General features: G+C 35.8%; 1 protein-coding gene across 7 annotated transcripts in view; it reads right to left on the bottom strand.

Moving 5' to 3' along the window:
* Positions 1-3,418: 3,418 nt before the first annotated feature.
* Positions 3,419-17,767, bottom strand: part of pi15a (peptidase inhibitor 15a) — a 51,215-nt gene continuing 36,866 nt past the window's right edge. For 3 of the 7 annotated variants that reach the window (XM_046833598.1, XM_046833597.1, XM_046833599.1), the window contains 5 exons: positions 10,566-10,886; positions 7,990-8,108; positions 7,320-7,452; positions 6,999-7,114; positions 3,419-4,599 (listed from right to left, as the gene is read on the bottom strand). In XM_046833598.1, coding sequence (XP_046689554.1) covers positions 4,464-4,599; positions 6,999-7,114; positions 7,320-7,452; positions 7,990-8,108; positions 10,566-10,886 — 825 coding nt within the window. In that variant the 3' untranslated portion in view covers positions 3,419-4,463. Of the gene's footprint in view, positions 4,600-6,998; positions 7,115-7,319; positions 7,453-7,989; positions 8,109-10,565; positions 10,887-10,990; positions 11,012-11,111; positions 11,405-17,767 lie in introns of those variants that run through there. The other 4 variants (XM_046833602.1, XM_046833603.1, XM_046833600.1 and 1 more) reach the window with 4 other exon arrangements.

Below are 17,767 nucleotides of genomic sequence, written 5' to 3'. Positions count from 1 at the left end.
TCTCATTGATGTAAGTATTCAATCTTTTGTAATGACACTTGAAATGCAACTCAGATGCATCCGATTTCTTTCAATAATGTTTTATATGTTTATACACTTTTATTGAAACCCACCTGTAACAAAGGCAATTGATTAGCCATGATTAAAAATTCATACACCTATTTAAAGTCTAACAGCTGAAAATGCGTATCAGAGTAAAAAACTACAAAGATATGAGGGCAAAAGAATTGTGTCAACCCAAGTTAAAGATTTTGGAAAGGCTACAAAAACATTTCAGCTGAATTAATGTGAGGTAGTTGAGGGGTTGAACGTCTGCTTAAAAGGATGTGAGTTTGAAACAACTAGGACCTAAAATTGATACCCTGGCCAAAATAAGCAATCTGGGAAAGACGTTTTGGTAAAAGAAAAGGTGGCCTAGAACCTGACTGTTACTCTGTTTAGGCTCCAGAGAGCCCAAGAAACTTGAGGAAGATGATATGAGGTTTATGGTACAGCAGCTAGAGGGAAGCATTTCCTTAGAGTGCAAGCTCCATTGAAATTTGCAAAAAAAAACATCTGGTCACTCTGTATTATGGCCATATCAGTGGACTGTTAGAGTGATCAAACTTGTTAGTGTATTTCTTGGCTCTATACTCCATGTGAACCTCATGTGTAACCTTTCAGAATGCTTCATAGCTATTCAAAAGTAAACGTCCTAAACTGCTGCATCTTGGTGCATTAAATGAAATACTAAAAGTCTCTGCAGCTGATAACAGTTATACATGTATATCCTTAGTGTATAGGACACTTGGCCTCTATATGCAGCAACACTGCTCAATTACACATGCTGTCATCAGAGGCTGATTATTTTTCTGGCTGAAACTGAACCAAAACACACGGCTGTGCCGTAAGTCTTACTAAAATGAACTTTTGAAAGACTTGCAGCAGCAATAACACAAGCACGCCAACATCTGTCAACATATCCATCCGCCCATGTGTACGATCCCATAGCCGACACTCACTCTCTGTCAAACAGATGTGCAAAAATCACTCACTGTGTAGAAACAATTCTCTCACCTCCGTGACATTTTTATGCGAAGCAGAAAAGCAAAGTTAATCTATGTCTCATTCCTTCCATATTTTATTTACCCTCCCACCTGTGCCCAAAGAAACACCTGCTATCTACAGGGTCTCTGGGCATGTGAAGAGATTCTGAGTGGATAATTCAGCTTAGATTGTTTACACTGGATTTCTATAAAACCCTACAGATATGACCTGGAAGAACAAGACAATGGCGCATTGTTGACACAAAATCTGAATCGGAATAATTGTATCTTTGGTCACACAATAATGCATTCTAAACACACAGCTCAGAAAACAAAACATAATTATCTATATCCAAAAACTGCACATGAGCAGAATTTAACATACTGTTACAATCTTTTTGTCTGTCTGTCTGGAGATTTATCCATTCAGCAGAAAATTCATGTATTAAAGCATCACAGAGGGTAAAATATAATGCTAAAGCAATTTACATTATATATAAAAGATATGGGACAAAATATATAGATGCTGTATACACAATATAAATAAGTATATAATGATTTGGAGAAAACAGATATGCTGTGTATAGATACTGTGGTAGTGTTGAATTGTTCTGGTGTGAACACTGTAAACATTGCTGATAAACTAGCAGATTTAAGGTGAATTAAAGTGACAGTAAACAGTGTCACAACAGGAGAGTGAATGGCATTAAAGTAGCAGTGTGTATGGTTGTGAGTAGTGGATGTTGGTCAAGTTCAATTATTGCGCAATTAATCATGGAGGTAGCAGAGCTGAAAATGTTGAGGTTTTGTTGGGAGTGACGAGGATGGATAGGATTAGAAACGAGTTAATTAGAGGGACAGCGCATGTAGGACGTTTTGGAGACAAGGCGAGGGAGGCGCAATTGAGATGGTTTGGATGTGCAGAGAAGGGACAGGGGGTACATTGGTAGGAGAATGCTGAGGATGGAGCTACCGGGAAGGAGGAAACGAGGAAGACCAAGCACTGATCGAGTGATTATCTAGCAGAGTATTTTGGGATTTTTGACCTAAAAGAAAATTGTATCAACACCAGATAATGATAGATTCCCATTTGAGTCTGGTTTCTCTCATTTCAGTCTGGTTCCTTTATTATCTATTATCAGTTTATACGTATGTTTATGTTTATGAGTGCTGTCTGTTTATGAGTGCTGAATTCAATTCAAATCATTTTTTCTTGTATAGCACCTGTACCAATAGACATTGTCTCAAAGCAGCTTTACAGAAATAAAGCATCTATAGAAGAATGTATAAGTTTGTTCCCAATGAACAAGCCACTGATCACAGTGGCAAGGAAAAACTATCTGAGCTAGTGTGATAGGAACCAGACTCAAAAGGGAATCCATTATTAACTGTGTAGCCTTGAATTTCCATTCCTTACAGTTGTCATTCACAGTCCATTACCATCATTACCATTGCCAATAGTCCTGAGCCATTGTAGTAGACTGTTGATAATAATTAAAGTTCAAATCATTCCATAAAGTTATATAGGCTGTTGAAGTGGAACCATCCCCAGGTGCATATGCATCCATATGGCTTTGATGCATAGCTTTGCACCTTAGGTTGCACATGTAACCATAGTTTTACCGTAGTATTACTGAATCACTCAAGGTCCTTTAACAGACCACTCACATGAGTCATGGTTAAAAGGTGAAGAATGAGCTATTGGTGTTCTGTGAATTTAGAAGTAGGCGATGACCAAATTGGAAGAATGATTTAAATGCATTTTACATGAATAGACCTTTCTATTCCTTCTAAAAAGACTTAAACACAATGACTCGCATCCTCCACCTTGGGAGATCCTGAATTACGGGAATGGTACAATCAGGTTTTGTGAAGGACGTCACATACAATGAGTAGACACTAATTATTTCCCTGGGCCCTTTTCCCATCTTTTCCAATTGCCAATTCCAGCCTGTATGATGGTCTGTTTGTATTTGGCAGTTGTTCAGATGCAGATGAAAGTCCTCAAAGAATTATTGAGTATACCAACATCTACGGCTTCAAATTTCCGCTCTGGTTTTGAGGGGTTCGGTAGTCATGAGTACTGATAAATCTTGAGGGGAAACATATCGTTCTGAAATCCTTAGTGGTATCCTGAACACAGGCCTTTTGATTGATTTAAAAGAATTGCCTACTTAATAAAACTCAGCCGTAGTCCTGTTTTAGATAAAGACATGACAATGCTGAATGGGAAATAGAACTAAAAGATGACGTACTAGAGTGTTCAACTCTGTTAATATAATTACTTTCTGTAAAGAAGGATTTAAAGTGTAATAAACAAAGGTGGTTTGTGGTTGTGTTCAGTACTGACACAAGAAAACAAGTTCATAAGTTTAAGCAAAGAAAAGAAAAGTCTGACTTTATTCAGAATGTACAAAATACAGATACAAAAGAAAGGGCAGTTTGGTAGAAAACGATAAATACAAGTTTAAAAGCAGTCAGTGCGCATAAAACTGTGACAACTCTCATTCAACAAATATAATTTTTTTACAATCCATCAGTTCCTCATTTCAGACAACTAATGCTGCCTTGAGTAAACTAAAGACAAACGATCCTGAGGGACAAACTGATGTCTTTTTGTTTTCTTTGCTTTAGAATCATTCATGTAGGAGTGCTATAGCTGGACAATAAAAAAAATCACTTAAATAATAAAAGATAAAAACAAATAACTAAATGATTTCCTGACTATTATATACAAAAAAAATATTTACAGTTTACCTTGGCCAATATGTTTTGAACTCAAAGGCAGTCAGACTTAAAGATCGGATTGCACTTACAAAAGTGTACTTAACACACTTATAATTCAAATTAAAAACACATTATGGTTAAAAATGGTAATGGTAACTGATTAAAATATAATTAGCCTTTAAGTCTTATATTGTGTGTTGACATCTAGATCACTGTAGTGGAATTGGCTTTCCCGAACACTGGAAATTTTGAGTCAGCCGGGAATACAATATAATAAGCTTTAGGGTTGTTCAGTTAAATAAGTATCTCTTTTTAGCCATACTGATGAACCAAAATAACACAATCAAATGACATGATATAACATTAAACAGACTGACTTACTATAATGAAGCATGGTTAACAATTGTAATATTAATATTTTTCTGCCACATAACACACTCCTAAATAATACATGATTTATATATTCATTAACAGAATAATTTAGGAATTTAAAAAATTTAGAAAAAATAATAAGAAGAAAGAAGTAAAATGGAAAACATGGTTATATTTTAAATAGATCCATATATACAAATCAGGAATGTTGTGCAAATCCTCCCAAGGGGGATAGAGAACAAGAGTGTGTGTGTGAGTGTGTGTGTGTGTGTGTGTGTGTGTGTGTGTGTGTGTGTGTGTGTGTGTGTGTTGTGTGTTTTGTGTGTTTTGTGTGTGTGTTTATTTAAACCAGTGCAGGTAGTTTGAGTTCACAGCAGGAACACACATGTTGTTACTGCACGAGCCGCCGTAACTGGGAGGGCACATTGAGCAAGGGACGCCCACTTTATATGGAGCTTCACCGATCCAATTACCCCTAAAAACAATAAAAACAAAAAACAATATTTAGAATTACCAGACCTGACTGTGTTCTCTGTGAGGGCGGGGCTTGCGACATTAGCCAATCATGAATATCTGTAAGCTCAAGTATGCAGAAGAGGGAAGATAGTGCTTTCCTTATACGCAACAGAGGGTAGATTGTGTGTTCAGCTGACATCTGTCATGTCATAGAGGAGAACAATTAGGTCAATTCTATCAGTGACTTTTGACATGCACTGAAACCTATGTTGGATTTTGTAACTACTAAAACGGTTTAGAAACCTTTTAAAAGGTTCTCCAGCATTGCAAATGCCATGACCAATGAATGCATACATGAATTAAGACTTTTCTATGAACTTCTGACATATTAATGACCCTGCCCAATCCAAATGCAACATTGCATGTATGGACCTTAGAGTGTTTCATCATTGTTGACATATCTAGACAGTTGCAATTATCGGCTTCAGAGTATAGTGCTTACTGGCCTCACAAACTGCCACCATAAAACTATCCTGCATTAAACAAATTACTTTCATGCGATCACAGGCTGAGATCCTTCATAAAATCAACATTTATCCAGAAGTTCTATGAATGTCTTAAGTTTTAAATGGAATAAAGGTGAATTTAACATTACGGTAACAAATTCGACCCAAATACCAATCTAGACGAAACATTATGTTGTTAAGTGCAGATGGACTTATCTTCTTCCAGCCTAACTGTTTTCAATTCTTATTGCTTTTATTTACTATATATATATATATATATATATATATATATATATATATATATATATATATATATTTATTTTTATTCATAGTGGAACACATTTCTAGTATTGTTCCACTTGCAATAAATGGGACATTGAAACCCCAGCCAAAGAGTGAATATTATGATATTGAGACACATCTGGTGTGAGTTTCCTCAGGCTCAGCCACTCACTGGGAACAATTGTACTTCTTTCGTCATAATTATCCGGAATGCGGTTCACATTTTGAAAAGTTGCTTCTCGTCAGTCTTTTCAACATTTGTAGTTTACATGAAGGTGAATAAATGTTGACATTTTTAAGCTACTTAATCCAAACCAATATATTTATATTTTATAAAAAAAAATATTTTTTTACTTTTTAACCAGCTTAACTGCACACAGAAATTTTTATTACGCTGCCAAAGCCAATATGATTGCCGTTTAATCCTTGTTGATGTGAACCAAAATCGGCAAATATTTCATATCCAGGACTTGAGGAAGTTGGAGCTCCTTTGTTTAATGCTGCATTTAATTAGGTTTATTATAAAGATTTTCTATTTTTTTCCCCTTTTTTGTTTTCTCTTGCAGTTTAGTGAATTCAGTGTCGCAGACACAGTAGAGAAACAGGGGTAGAGAAACAACCCATTGTTGGTCAGCAATGGTCCTGTGTGGTCTTTTTCTCATTGACAGATTGGGTAGAGGAGAGCTGACACATTATAGAGAGCAGCAGATGGGCTACAGTGTTTAAATGAATAGGTATAAAGTAAACTAAATGGTGGGTGGAATCTGACTATATATCTAATACAGGTCCATATTATTTATTAGTTTATCTTGTAATATGTAAAGTGTAAATCATGATGAGGCATGCCTTCATAAAAAAATTAATCAATACCAAGGTGGTGTAATGCAAATTTAAGGCCCGTTATAAGCTTGATAATTAATTTTCTATAAATAAAAAGTTCCGAATTTCTTTTATGTATGGCACTGCGTGTTTTTTTGTTTTGTTTTTGTTTTTTACACATTTTCATGTGGACTAAAACAAGTTATTTCCTTTTATTACTTGATTACAGCAGCTTGAATTTTCCATTTTCATTTTCTCTAATTATTAATGATTTTATGAAAAGAATATGCCATATTTTTTGTCATATTACTGAAAAACTAAAGCACAAAACCTGATATGTTGGAAACCTACCAGTGTAGAAGAAAATGTAATAGAAGAGCTATAACTCATGGATGTTACCAAGCGCTGATGATGAAGATACCTGATATTCAACTGATATTCAATTCCACCATAAAATTTATAATATTTTTTTTGGTGAAATGTTGGCTCTTATTTATAATTTGCTTTAGAGTATTTGGAGCAATTTTTATATGTTACAATCAAAAAACTGTTACTATAGACACTAACATCAGTAGATTAGATTAGATTAGATTAGATTAGATTAGATTAGATTAGATTAGATGGTTATCACAGAGATAGCAGCACTCCCAGGTTTTAAACAAGCAGAATGGTGTGGTACATGCTAAAGAGTATTTTTTGAGCCAAATGACAGAGTACTCTACACTCTATAAATAGAATGTTTTGTGTGTGTGTGTGTGTGTGTGTGTGTGTGTGTGTGTGTGTGTGTGTGTGTGTGTGTGCTCACACTTACTTTCCGGAATAGTTGCACACCAAATACGTTGCTCTTCTCCACACTGAGCCCCACACGTTCATATTGTGACACGTATGGATGGCACATCCAACTTTATTCGATGTGGCCCAAACCATCTGCAATCACCGTCCAATCAGAAACATCCATAAACAGGAAAAGAACAAACCAAATCACATTTAACTATTAAATATTGCTATTAGGCATTAAGCATCATTCTGATGATGACCTGCATAAACCAACTAACCTAATACACTTGTGCAATCATTGCAATCAAGTATGATCATAGTTAACTGCATGTGTTTTTATCTTTAATGAACTCACCTGTGTGTAATGTGTGCACATGGGCCCATAGCATTTAAGAGGGCACCTGGGATTGCAGTCCCGTGGATATGGAAATGAATAATCTTTTACTTCGTCATACCATGGCTTCACCAGCTGCAGGATGGATCTATACCTAAAATATCCAACAACAAAGTGGTACTTTGAGCTGCATAGCAAGTGATAAATTAATAGAGAAACAGATCTCAGACTGTTGGAATTTGGTGACAAAATCAGTTATAAAAATAACATCTTATTAGGGGTCACCATAACTGTCTTTCATGATGGTGGTGGAAAACACTATTGAACACAGCACTTCTAATAACTAAATTAGAAATAAGATTGATGATTGTAAAGACCACAGAATATCATTTACATCATTCTATACTTATTAAACCACACAGTGAGCCATTGTGCCATATGAATGGGGGCAGACTCAAACCTAAAGAAACCACACCTACTGATTTTCAGTGATCGTTCCATGTAAAGGGAGAAATAGACCCAATCAAAAGCTAATATTTCTATTCATTTGCCACCAATTTATGAGATAAACTATAGTAATATACTATATGTGTGATATTTGTCCATTTAATATATTACGATGTCCATATTCAACCTCATAATTGGATTTGCTTGTTGTATTTCTGTGCAGGTGTGCATGTACTATACATACCTTCCAGTTCGAACAGAAAGGTTTTGCCCAAGGAATCGGAGAAGATTGCGAGGGCCGTGTTCCCAAAGACACATAGAAGCCCATTGTTCTGCTCTCTGAGCAAGGGTTTCATCCCACACCTGAAAAAAAAACAACAGAACAATTAAATCAGTTGCAATTAATTATGAATTTGTTAATTTTCCGGCTGCACACATCCTTAAAGCCAGGTCCAGAAATATTATAGCAGAGTATCAATAGGTAAAAAAAAAAACACCATGTCAAAGTGACATGAAAAAGTGCAAACTTCTTCATATCCCAAGCCCCACTGGTAATACTATAGAGACTGATTCATGTGGTTATATTACTCATACTGCTTAAATCAAATTACTTTAATTCTTAAAACAGTTTTGAATAAATGTGAAAAATTGACTTTATTTTTTCCTCTAAAAGCCAAACCATACTTATAATGCCAAGAAACATGTTCCCATGGTGACTTTTATGAATGACCTAACAAACCGATAGCATTTATGACTGTCGCAATACACAAGCAGTACCAAACTATACTTTTTTGAGTTACTAAATTGGAACCATCAAAGGGAACCATCGGGTACCTGGGAAGGTGCATACGGTGTATGTTTAATTAGCTTTTAGAGTAAAGCTGGGTACTTAAATCTGTAGCCCTTAAGATCTACCTATACATTATGTTTAATTTCTACAAATATAAAAATAAATGCTAAAGGTGTACCCTCGATTCTATACTATCCAACAACAACAGCAACAACAAAAAATAAATAAATTACAGTTTAGTTGCTTCATTTTCAAGACTGTATCATATGTGATAGTGGGCTCCATATAAGAAATATAATGTGGTTTTGAAATGCAAGCACTTCATTTCCTTTCTAAAAGCAGTAAGAGGAAATCTGATCACCAAACAACTGGCAAGTCATAAAGAAATGACCCTAAATACTTCCGGATAGAATAGTGAAAATGACTCTTTTAATTATGGCCTGGCTTTTGCCGTAAAATATTTTTTGTGATTTGACACAGAAGACCATTGATTGTTCAAAAAGATTATTTAGACCATCTCTAAGTATTCTTTAAGCTCAAGTCTTAGCAACTTTGGTGGTCTTGGTCATCTGAATCTTCACAACAGCTGCACATTAGCTGGACGTTCAGGGACACATTTGTTTCCACAGATCAGCTAAAATTGTGTGCAAAGCGCAGATCCGAGGCCGCATTCCAATACTCCTACATGTGTGTTAACAGGAGCTGGTGCTATAATATACATGTACTTGTTAGTGTTGTCATCACCAATAGAAATGGTATGATAAAGTTTTGGTGCATGTGTAACACAACTATTTGCCAACACTAACTCATTTATTAATGAAGGACAATGTACATTTTATCTATTTATAGTCACACTTAATGTCAAGGAAAACCCAGATTCTATAAAGCATGTATTGTACACTATTTAAAACATTTTAATTGAGACAAAACTACAGTTTTAAACAAACAGTTTAAAAACCAAGCCCACCCAAGCAGCCAAACCCACCCAAGCAGCCAAACCCACCCAACCCTTACTGCTGCTTAATGAAACAATCCAGGTCATGATTCAGGGGTTTTTAATTATCATGATAAGCAACAAGAGACAAACTATTACTTCACTGCTGTCACTGTCACAGCTGTCTTCACTGCTGTCAGCACTTTATAAGACATTAGATCTACTAGAAAACTTTTAGACATATGTAGACGCCATTAGATGTACAGTAGTCCGCAACATGCTAGTGTCCGCAACATGCTAGTGTGCTAGCAATATATTTTGATGCCACATGTTGCTGACTAAACAAAAAATGTTGCCAGTAATAAATAATTGTTGAACAATCCAATCAAGCAGTAAAACAATTCCATTTTAGAAATCTTCTTGAAAATATTACAGTATTTCATACAGTTCATGTGATGCATACCAGCATTTTCCAGATTCCAGCAGATATTATGGAAATGTTAGTTCACTATTGTTTGGGCTCATAAAAATCTTCCTAAGAGCCAAAATGCATTCTGATTGATGGAATTTGGACCGTTCCAAAGAAAATGTGGGTCATGTGAAATGACAATTTTCTTTGAAATGTAATACATCAGCACAATGTTTTTTTGTTTCTGTATATTAAATAATGTTTTCATTTCAATTAATTTTCTTACATTTGTTGTTGCATGTGAAGCAAAGGGAATTTCTAGCATTTATCAGTTAGGACAAGCACATGACTTTAGCATAGTGGATTCCCTCCCATTTACTGTTTCATTAATTATCTGGAATCCTGAGCTCCTAACTTACCTCTGCATAGTAGCAAACTAGAAATGTCCCGGGTGGAAAGAACAGAAGTTAGCAAGTGATCTAGACAGTCATAATATTAGCTATTAATCTTAATATATCTGTCAGCACTGTTGTACTATTCCATGATAGTAATGTTTTTCCATATAATGTGCCTGGAAAGACTGATTTCCTCCTGCACTGAGAATCTGAACCCAATGAACTTGCATCAGCACTCAAGTCTGAAATCAATCAGAAAGAAATAGATTTTAAGGTCAATATGTGTGCTTACCATGTATTCCATGTTGGAAGCTGGCGGAAAAACGTTTCCTCTGACTTTGTTGTGGTAATCGAGGATGGCCAGCTGGTCGTCTTGGGAAATGTACCTCTTCCGTCTGTGTTTTGGCAAGTTTGCACGGTCCATGTGATATTTCATGTTGGTGTCAGAGAAACTGGTGGATGGTGGAGCAGATACGGTAGAATTAAATGCTGCAAGTACACTTGCTGCTCCACAGGACATGCAGATTAGCAGCAAGTCGATGGCCAAACTGTGCTCTTTCATCATGACCTTCTGGAGGTTTTGGCTCAGGAAAACCTTTTCTTCGAGATCTGGCTGTTGGAGAAGTGAAAAAACAAAACAAACAAAAAAAAAAAGGTTCACTGACTTGATTGTGCACTTTCACAAGTTCTCTACAAAACTCCAAAGAGCTTCCTGACCTTTAAAGATCAAGAGCACATTCATCCATGAGTAAAGACTTATTCAGCAGCTTAAGATGTAAAAAAAAAAAAAAAAAAAAAACATCTATGCACAATCCAGATGCAGTTAAAAAGTCTATACCTTGACTAAAATGATGGCAGAATGTCTTTGTTTGGAAAAACAGGTCCTTATCCCTATGTGTGAGTATGTGAATGTGTGTGTGTGTCCAAAAGTCAGAGTGTCTGTAAAACTCCTCCTGTTGTAAAACACAAGATGACTCTGCTTTCAGCAAGGAGCTGCTGCCTTTTTATAGCACAGTGACTGTCATGCAAAGAGAAAAAAAAAAAAAAAGAAAAAAGGCTGCAGGGCTTCTGAAGGTGCTTAGAGTCCCACCCCATCACCTGAAATACATCACTTGCAGACGTAATGCCTTGTTTCTCTCACCCATTTCCTGGCAGGATTAATCATAACATCTGCTTTTGGTTTGCACAGCTGGCACGGGTAGAAAAGAAAACAGAAGATAAGCAAGAGAATAATCCACTGACCTCCGAAACACAGATCAGCACTGTGTAAAGCCTGCGAGCTCAAAGCCAAGTGTGACGCCAAACCTTAGGACAGGGAACGACGTCTTTTTAGACATTGTAATATCCTAATAAATAATTATTTTATGTGACAAACTTGACAAAATCTATATACAGTATATATACTTTTTTCATGAACAACCTTATGAACACTATGCTTATTTATACCCCTAAACGTACTTTAACAATCATTATCAAATCTTGAATAATCTTTAGTGAGACACACATTTTAAAACTGCTCAGTGTTTCCATTTCAGAAAAATGTGCTGAATCGTTACACATTAGCATTAAAGACTTGGAAATAACACACCTTGGGAAAAAGAGGGTTTACATATGAAGCTTTAGTCAACAATGTTTCCAATGCATTGGCTGTTTTTACCTCAATGATTGGCCAACAAGCTGGCCACTGAATGGAAATCACTAAGTGATCACTAACATCCTGCCAAAAAAATCCTTTTTGCTTCAACCACTAATTGAGTTGCTCCAGGTAGTAGACCACTTTTACAAAACTTATAAATAAAAGTTTGGACTTTTGTAACTGTGAGCAGAAGAACTGTGGGTGGAACGTGAGCTTACAAAGGGAGATGTTCACTAACACTAGACTAGATTTAGCCTCACCTGTGCTTTTTCAGAGTTTGGCTGAACATTTGCACAGTAAATCCCTGTTTTTGGCAGACAGGAAACTAATGTAGTCTTCTGCTTTTGTCTATTGGGTAGTCTTTGCTTTCTTAGATGCTTTTCTGCTCACCACGGTTTTATTAGAGTTACTGTAGCATTTCTTTGTTAGCATAAGACATTTTCTTCAGAACTCTTTAAAGAACATGACATTTGAGTCTAATGAACAGCTGCTCACTGGATGATGTTGTTGTTTCCTGCCTACACCAACAATCATGCTATGGACAAGTTTGATGTGAACAGTAACTGAAGCTCTTGATCTGTATCAGCATGATATTATGCATCATGCTGCTGCCACATGATAAGCTGACTGAACAAGTGCACTCCAGTGCAGATGATTCCTAGTAAAATGGCATGTGCATGCTAATTCTACACTACTACAATGAAACTTAGCATTTAGTTCAACTTAGACTGGCTGATATCATCCTCTACAATAATACACTGCATGGCTACATGCAGTTTTAGATGCTTTTGTGAACTGTTTATATAAATACACTAATACACTATTTGGACAAAAATACACTATTTGGACAAAGGTTTGTGGACACCATAAGATTCGTATGGTCTTTTTGAACATGTCGTACCACATTTAGCCTCATTTTCTGTTATAATATCCTCCATTTTTCTGAAACTACATTTTTGACTTTGGTGGCTAATATTTCTTTTTATTCAGCCACAAAGGTGTTTGTGTGTGTGTGTGTGTGTGTGTGTGTGTGTGTGTGTGTGTGTGTGTGTGTGTGTGTGTGTGTGTGTGTGTGAGAACTTTATCAGATCCCACACTGACCCAAGGCTCCATATGGTCACACAGTAATGTAACAGTTGTTTGAACATGTGTGAACACTTGAAAGAAGTCCAACAGATTTTTATGGCCTGGCAAGAGCCCGGTCGCTCAAATCTATTTGTTTCTTTCTCGTATTTATTATAATTTGCTCTACTGTAAAGACGACACTTGTTCAGCACTGGATTCCAGGAGGGTTGGCATGCCTGAGTGTCCACAGTGCCAGCAGCTGAGGCCCTTCAGCAGGTCATCATTTTCATTGGCAGCTGGTGAACAAATTAAAGCAGAGTGACGCAGGATTTCACTGACCCCCAGCCCCCTCCCCCGCTGCGCTTGCTCTCTAAAAACCCATCGTTTCCAAACTTTCTTGGAAGTGATGCTGTGTAAAGCCTGAAATCATGCCACAGTCCCACTGCATGGTGAAATCTAGCAGATGGATAGTTTTCTGTAATGTGTGTTACTGGGAAAGTCTGCTATGAGGCTACGAGAACCGAATGAAATCAGATCTTTGTCTTTGCGAGACTGTGTGTACAATGCTTCATTTTTTTTTTTACGATTTTTGTTAAAATGTTATTTTATTATTGTCAATACACAACCAATGTATTTTTTGCCAGGCAGCTCACAAAGATGGGCACTCAGCATATAATCCAGCTGTCTTAAAGCTTAAAGTCTTGAAAATGAAAAAGAAAGAAACACATCAAGAATATCAATATTCCCCTCACACACGCTAATATGTTACTTAGGAAATGGTTCTGCTTGATTAAATGACACTACAAACATTCTTAAGTCCAGCTGAATTTTCATGGTTTCCGCTATATACAGTAACAACAACAGAGTGTCACAATTTATTAACACTGAGCTATGTGTAATTTTTTTGTTGTTGCATAATAGTGGAAGCCCCAAAATATGGGCTGATAATTGTTTTTTTTTTAATGTAGTATGTTTTCTAGACCATATATGGTCTACACTGAAAGCAAAGCGGTCAAAACATTCAAAAGTATTGTACAAATCTAAATAAATGCAATCAAGGGAGCCTGTATTTTTGTACTCTTTTCAAATGACTGTTTAGTATGATAGGATATGGGTTCTGATAGGGCCAGTGTCCAGTCAGGTCAAATTAGTTAGACATTGTAGACACTGTAATTAAAAAGCTAGCTACATTCAGCCAAAAGATCTGCCAGTAGAATAAGAAAACTCCAAGCTTGCAAAAAGTATTGTCCAGAAATAGGTTCAATGATTTTTCTCTTCACTTTATTGTACTCTTTTAATAAGAAATACTAGATAAATGTGACTTTATTCAAGCTAGTTTTTAATTGCTAAAATGATTTATTTTTTTTGCAGCGTGCAAACAAATGCTAAATAAAAAGGAATGTCAGTCTCTGCCAATCACTATTTTGAAATAATATGAAATCATGATAGCTAGGGGTGTAAAAATGTTATGATCTCTATATCTATATCTAATCTGTGTCTCAAATGTGCCTCTGTATCTGTATGTGTATTTGGATTTCAGCCAAACGTTGAATATTGAATAAACCTAAATATTTCTTTCTGATGATTTCTCAACAGTGTTGGGCATCAAAGCGTAACTTCGTTACCGTTACTGTGTGGTGCATTACCCGTTACTTTTTTAAATGAATGAATTTCGGCTGAAGTGTAGACTACAGTCTAACATGCTTACAGCTGCGTCGCATTGTAGGATTGGTAGATTACCGGATTACCCTCTGTATACACGAAGAAGACGCACTGTGGGCGTGTCTCCGTTTATTTAGGTCTGGGCGGCAGTAATGGCGAGTCGAGGTGAGAGCAAGACGAGTTTCTCAAAGTGGAAATATGCTCATTATTTCACTTTAGTTGAGTATAAAGACAAAAACTTTTAGGGCAAATGTAAGCTGTGTCTTTCTGGTTCGAAGGTCGTATCTACTGCGATAAACGGCAACTCCAATCTGTTGAAGCTCCTCCAGAAACTCCATGCTAGAAGCTAGAAGCTAACCCGGTGTTCTGTTCTACATTGTTGATAGTTTTTATACTTAAGCTGTGAAAGGAACATTTTTAAGAGCTCAACACAACAGCTTTTATGATGCAGAAGCCACTTTAGATTTTGATTGTGAATATATTATTCAGCTTGTTTTGTTCTTTATTTCAGAAATGCTTGTGATATATTCAGTTTGTGCTGGTCTGACTTAAATAAAATAGTGTTTACAAATGACTGTGTTTAAGTCAGTTTTGTGTTTGTATAGACCAAAACGCATAAAAGGGCATTAATGGAAACATTAAAGAAGGTTCTTTAAAAAAGTAACTAAAAAGTTACTTTTAACAGTAATGCATTACTTTTTGGTGTAAGTAATCAACAAAGTAACTAAGTTACTTTTTAAATGAAGTAACGAGTAACTGTAACTAGTAATTATTTTTTTGTAACTAGCACAACACTGTTCCTCAATATCTTATGATATCACTCATATTCAAAATTCTATACTGCTTTACAAAGTGTGCAGTTATATACTCTTTGGATTTGAATTGGTTGTTCCACCAAGATGTAAATAAGATAGTTTCCTAATTAAAACTAGTACATTTGCTAATTCTGAATTAAATAAATGTGACACAATCATGTTCAAAATTATCTGAACAATGATATTAAGAAACACTGTGCATGGTATGGAAATAGACCATGAGGCCTTCAACTGACTGGTTGGTTCCACTTGCAATAAATAAAATCCTCCCACTTACTAGCATTTTTCTTGCATACTTAAAAAATAATAATAATTAGTAATATTCAGACATGCATGTGGGAGATTTTGTGTTGCTACTGCAAGTTACCTGTGTTAGTCATTACAATAGCTAGATGCAATACCTACAATTTTATGAAATTTCTGCAACCTCTTGCATTGAAAGGCTGGGATTTGAGAAAGAATTTGAAAGAATCCCACAGTGCAATTCTATATAGCCAAATTAATTTCATTGTTTTCCAAGGTAGGCAACCTATCAGGTCACATCCTGTCATGCAACGAAACCTACGATCGCCTCTGGATGAGAAAGCCGAGTCAAGGAGTTCAGTCGCATTGTAAAAGATACAGACAGAAAATTGATTTACTTGGAGTGCAGCTGTAATTTTCCTTTTTCTCTCCAGCACAAAGAGATGAACAGAAACGTCCATCAGCCCCAGATTCACAGCTGTGATTCTCCACCCGAAGGATTCGGTTTCTCTTTCCTCTCTTGGCTGAGAGCAACTTGTCTAGGAAAATCACTTAAGAGTTATCTTTTAAAAAAAAGAATATGGCTTTGAATGAGAGCTGAAATGAGTTTTTCGTGCCCAGGGCTCATTAGAAACTGGGGCAAGTGTCATGTTTTGAGATTTTTGAGATTTGAGAAAAGGTTTTCTTTTTTCATGAGCTATGGATGCTATCTGGAAATGTAAGTTTTGGCATGAGCCTTAAATGAAATAATGTTTATGTATATTTCTGATGTACATCCAGTGTTACTCCCAGAGGTCGAATTCAGACCATCTGTCAGCTTTAAACTGAATAAAAATGCAATAAGGCACTTTTTGTTGCATGCAGCACAGAAATGACTAGATTATAGAGGGACAATTTCGTTATACTGTGTGTAAAATGTGCTAAAATGAAATTTTCTAATTCATTTTATCCAATACATTTTATTATTTTTACTGTATTTATATCACAAAATCTCCCCATTTTATGCACCTTAAACAGTATTCCTTGTTATATTGAAGACAGTCAGTAAGAGACTGAGAAAAAGCTGAGGAAACATATTTATTTGTCGTTTTTTTTTTGTGTTTGCTTCTCACCAGTATAATATTAATTTAGCTCAGTCTCAAAGCCAAAGAGAGTCATCTTCAAAGCCCTTTTTATTGTTGAAGTCAAATGTATGGTATTCACATTGCTTCTCAATGATCACACCTTTAAGTTGCTTCATTTGGAACCTGTTTGGAAAATATAAATTTTATGCCACTATTTTTTAATGGCTTTGTACAATCTTTAAAAAAAAGGTTCTTTAGTGGTTTCGAGCTTTCTACAAGTGTTTTACCTGAAATACTTTTTTTTTTGTAAAAGAAACACTACTGTATGGTTCCACATAGTGCCCAAGTGAGACAAATGGAAGAAGTTTCCTGATTTCTAACCCTTCAAACACTTAGCAACAGCAAGTTAAAACTAGGTCACACCAAAATAGCAAAACTTGCAGCCATAGTTTCTTTCCAAAGCATTTGAACAACATTTTACAAGCTAGTGTTAGTACATTTGGTTTACCAGTCCAACTTGTATCCCTTCGCATGTTTTCCCACTATGTTGTCTGGATACATGATTTCAAGCACTTAGTAAGGGGGTCTTTATTACTTTTTACTTTTAAGATTTTGTACTTGAGCTTTGTTAAGTGCAGGTAATAAAGCAAAGCCCTTGAACGGAGTGCAAACACTAAGCTACAAAAGCTTTTTCTCATCACCGCCTCACTCGAGAATAAGAAATCTCAGTTCTTTAAATATATATGTTCCATACATGCTACCTGCCACTGTATGTATATATTTATTGTACATATATACATTATATAACAATATCCAAAACAAAAAATGTTAATTTAGCACTAGACAACACTGTTAATTGCTTTATTGAGCCAAAGATGTGTTTCTTACATGAAAGCCTTAAAGTATACCGGCTTATACTTAAATATTTTCAAATAGCCAGACATGTGATATTGTAAGTTTCACTGATTGTGAAACCTGTATTATGCCCATTGTGGAAGGACAAAGTCAA

Source organism: Silurus meridionalis, chromosome 21 (genome assembly GCF_014805685.1).
Source record: "Silurus meridionalis isolate SWU-2019-XX chromosome 21, ASM1480568v1, whole genome shotgun sequence".
In the NCBI taxonomy this organism is placed as follows: Eukaryota; Metazoa; Chordata; class Actinopteri; order Siluriformes; family Siluridae; genus Silurus; species Silurus meridionalis.
The sequence above is the reverse complement of the archived record's forward strand: the minus strand, read 5'-3'. Positions and strand labels throughout refer to the sequence as shown.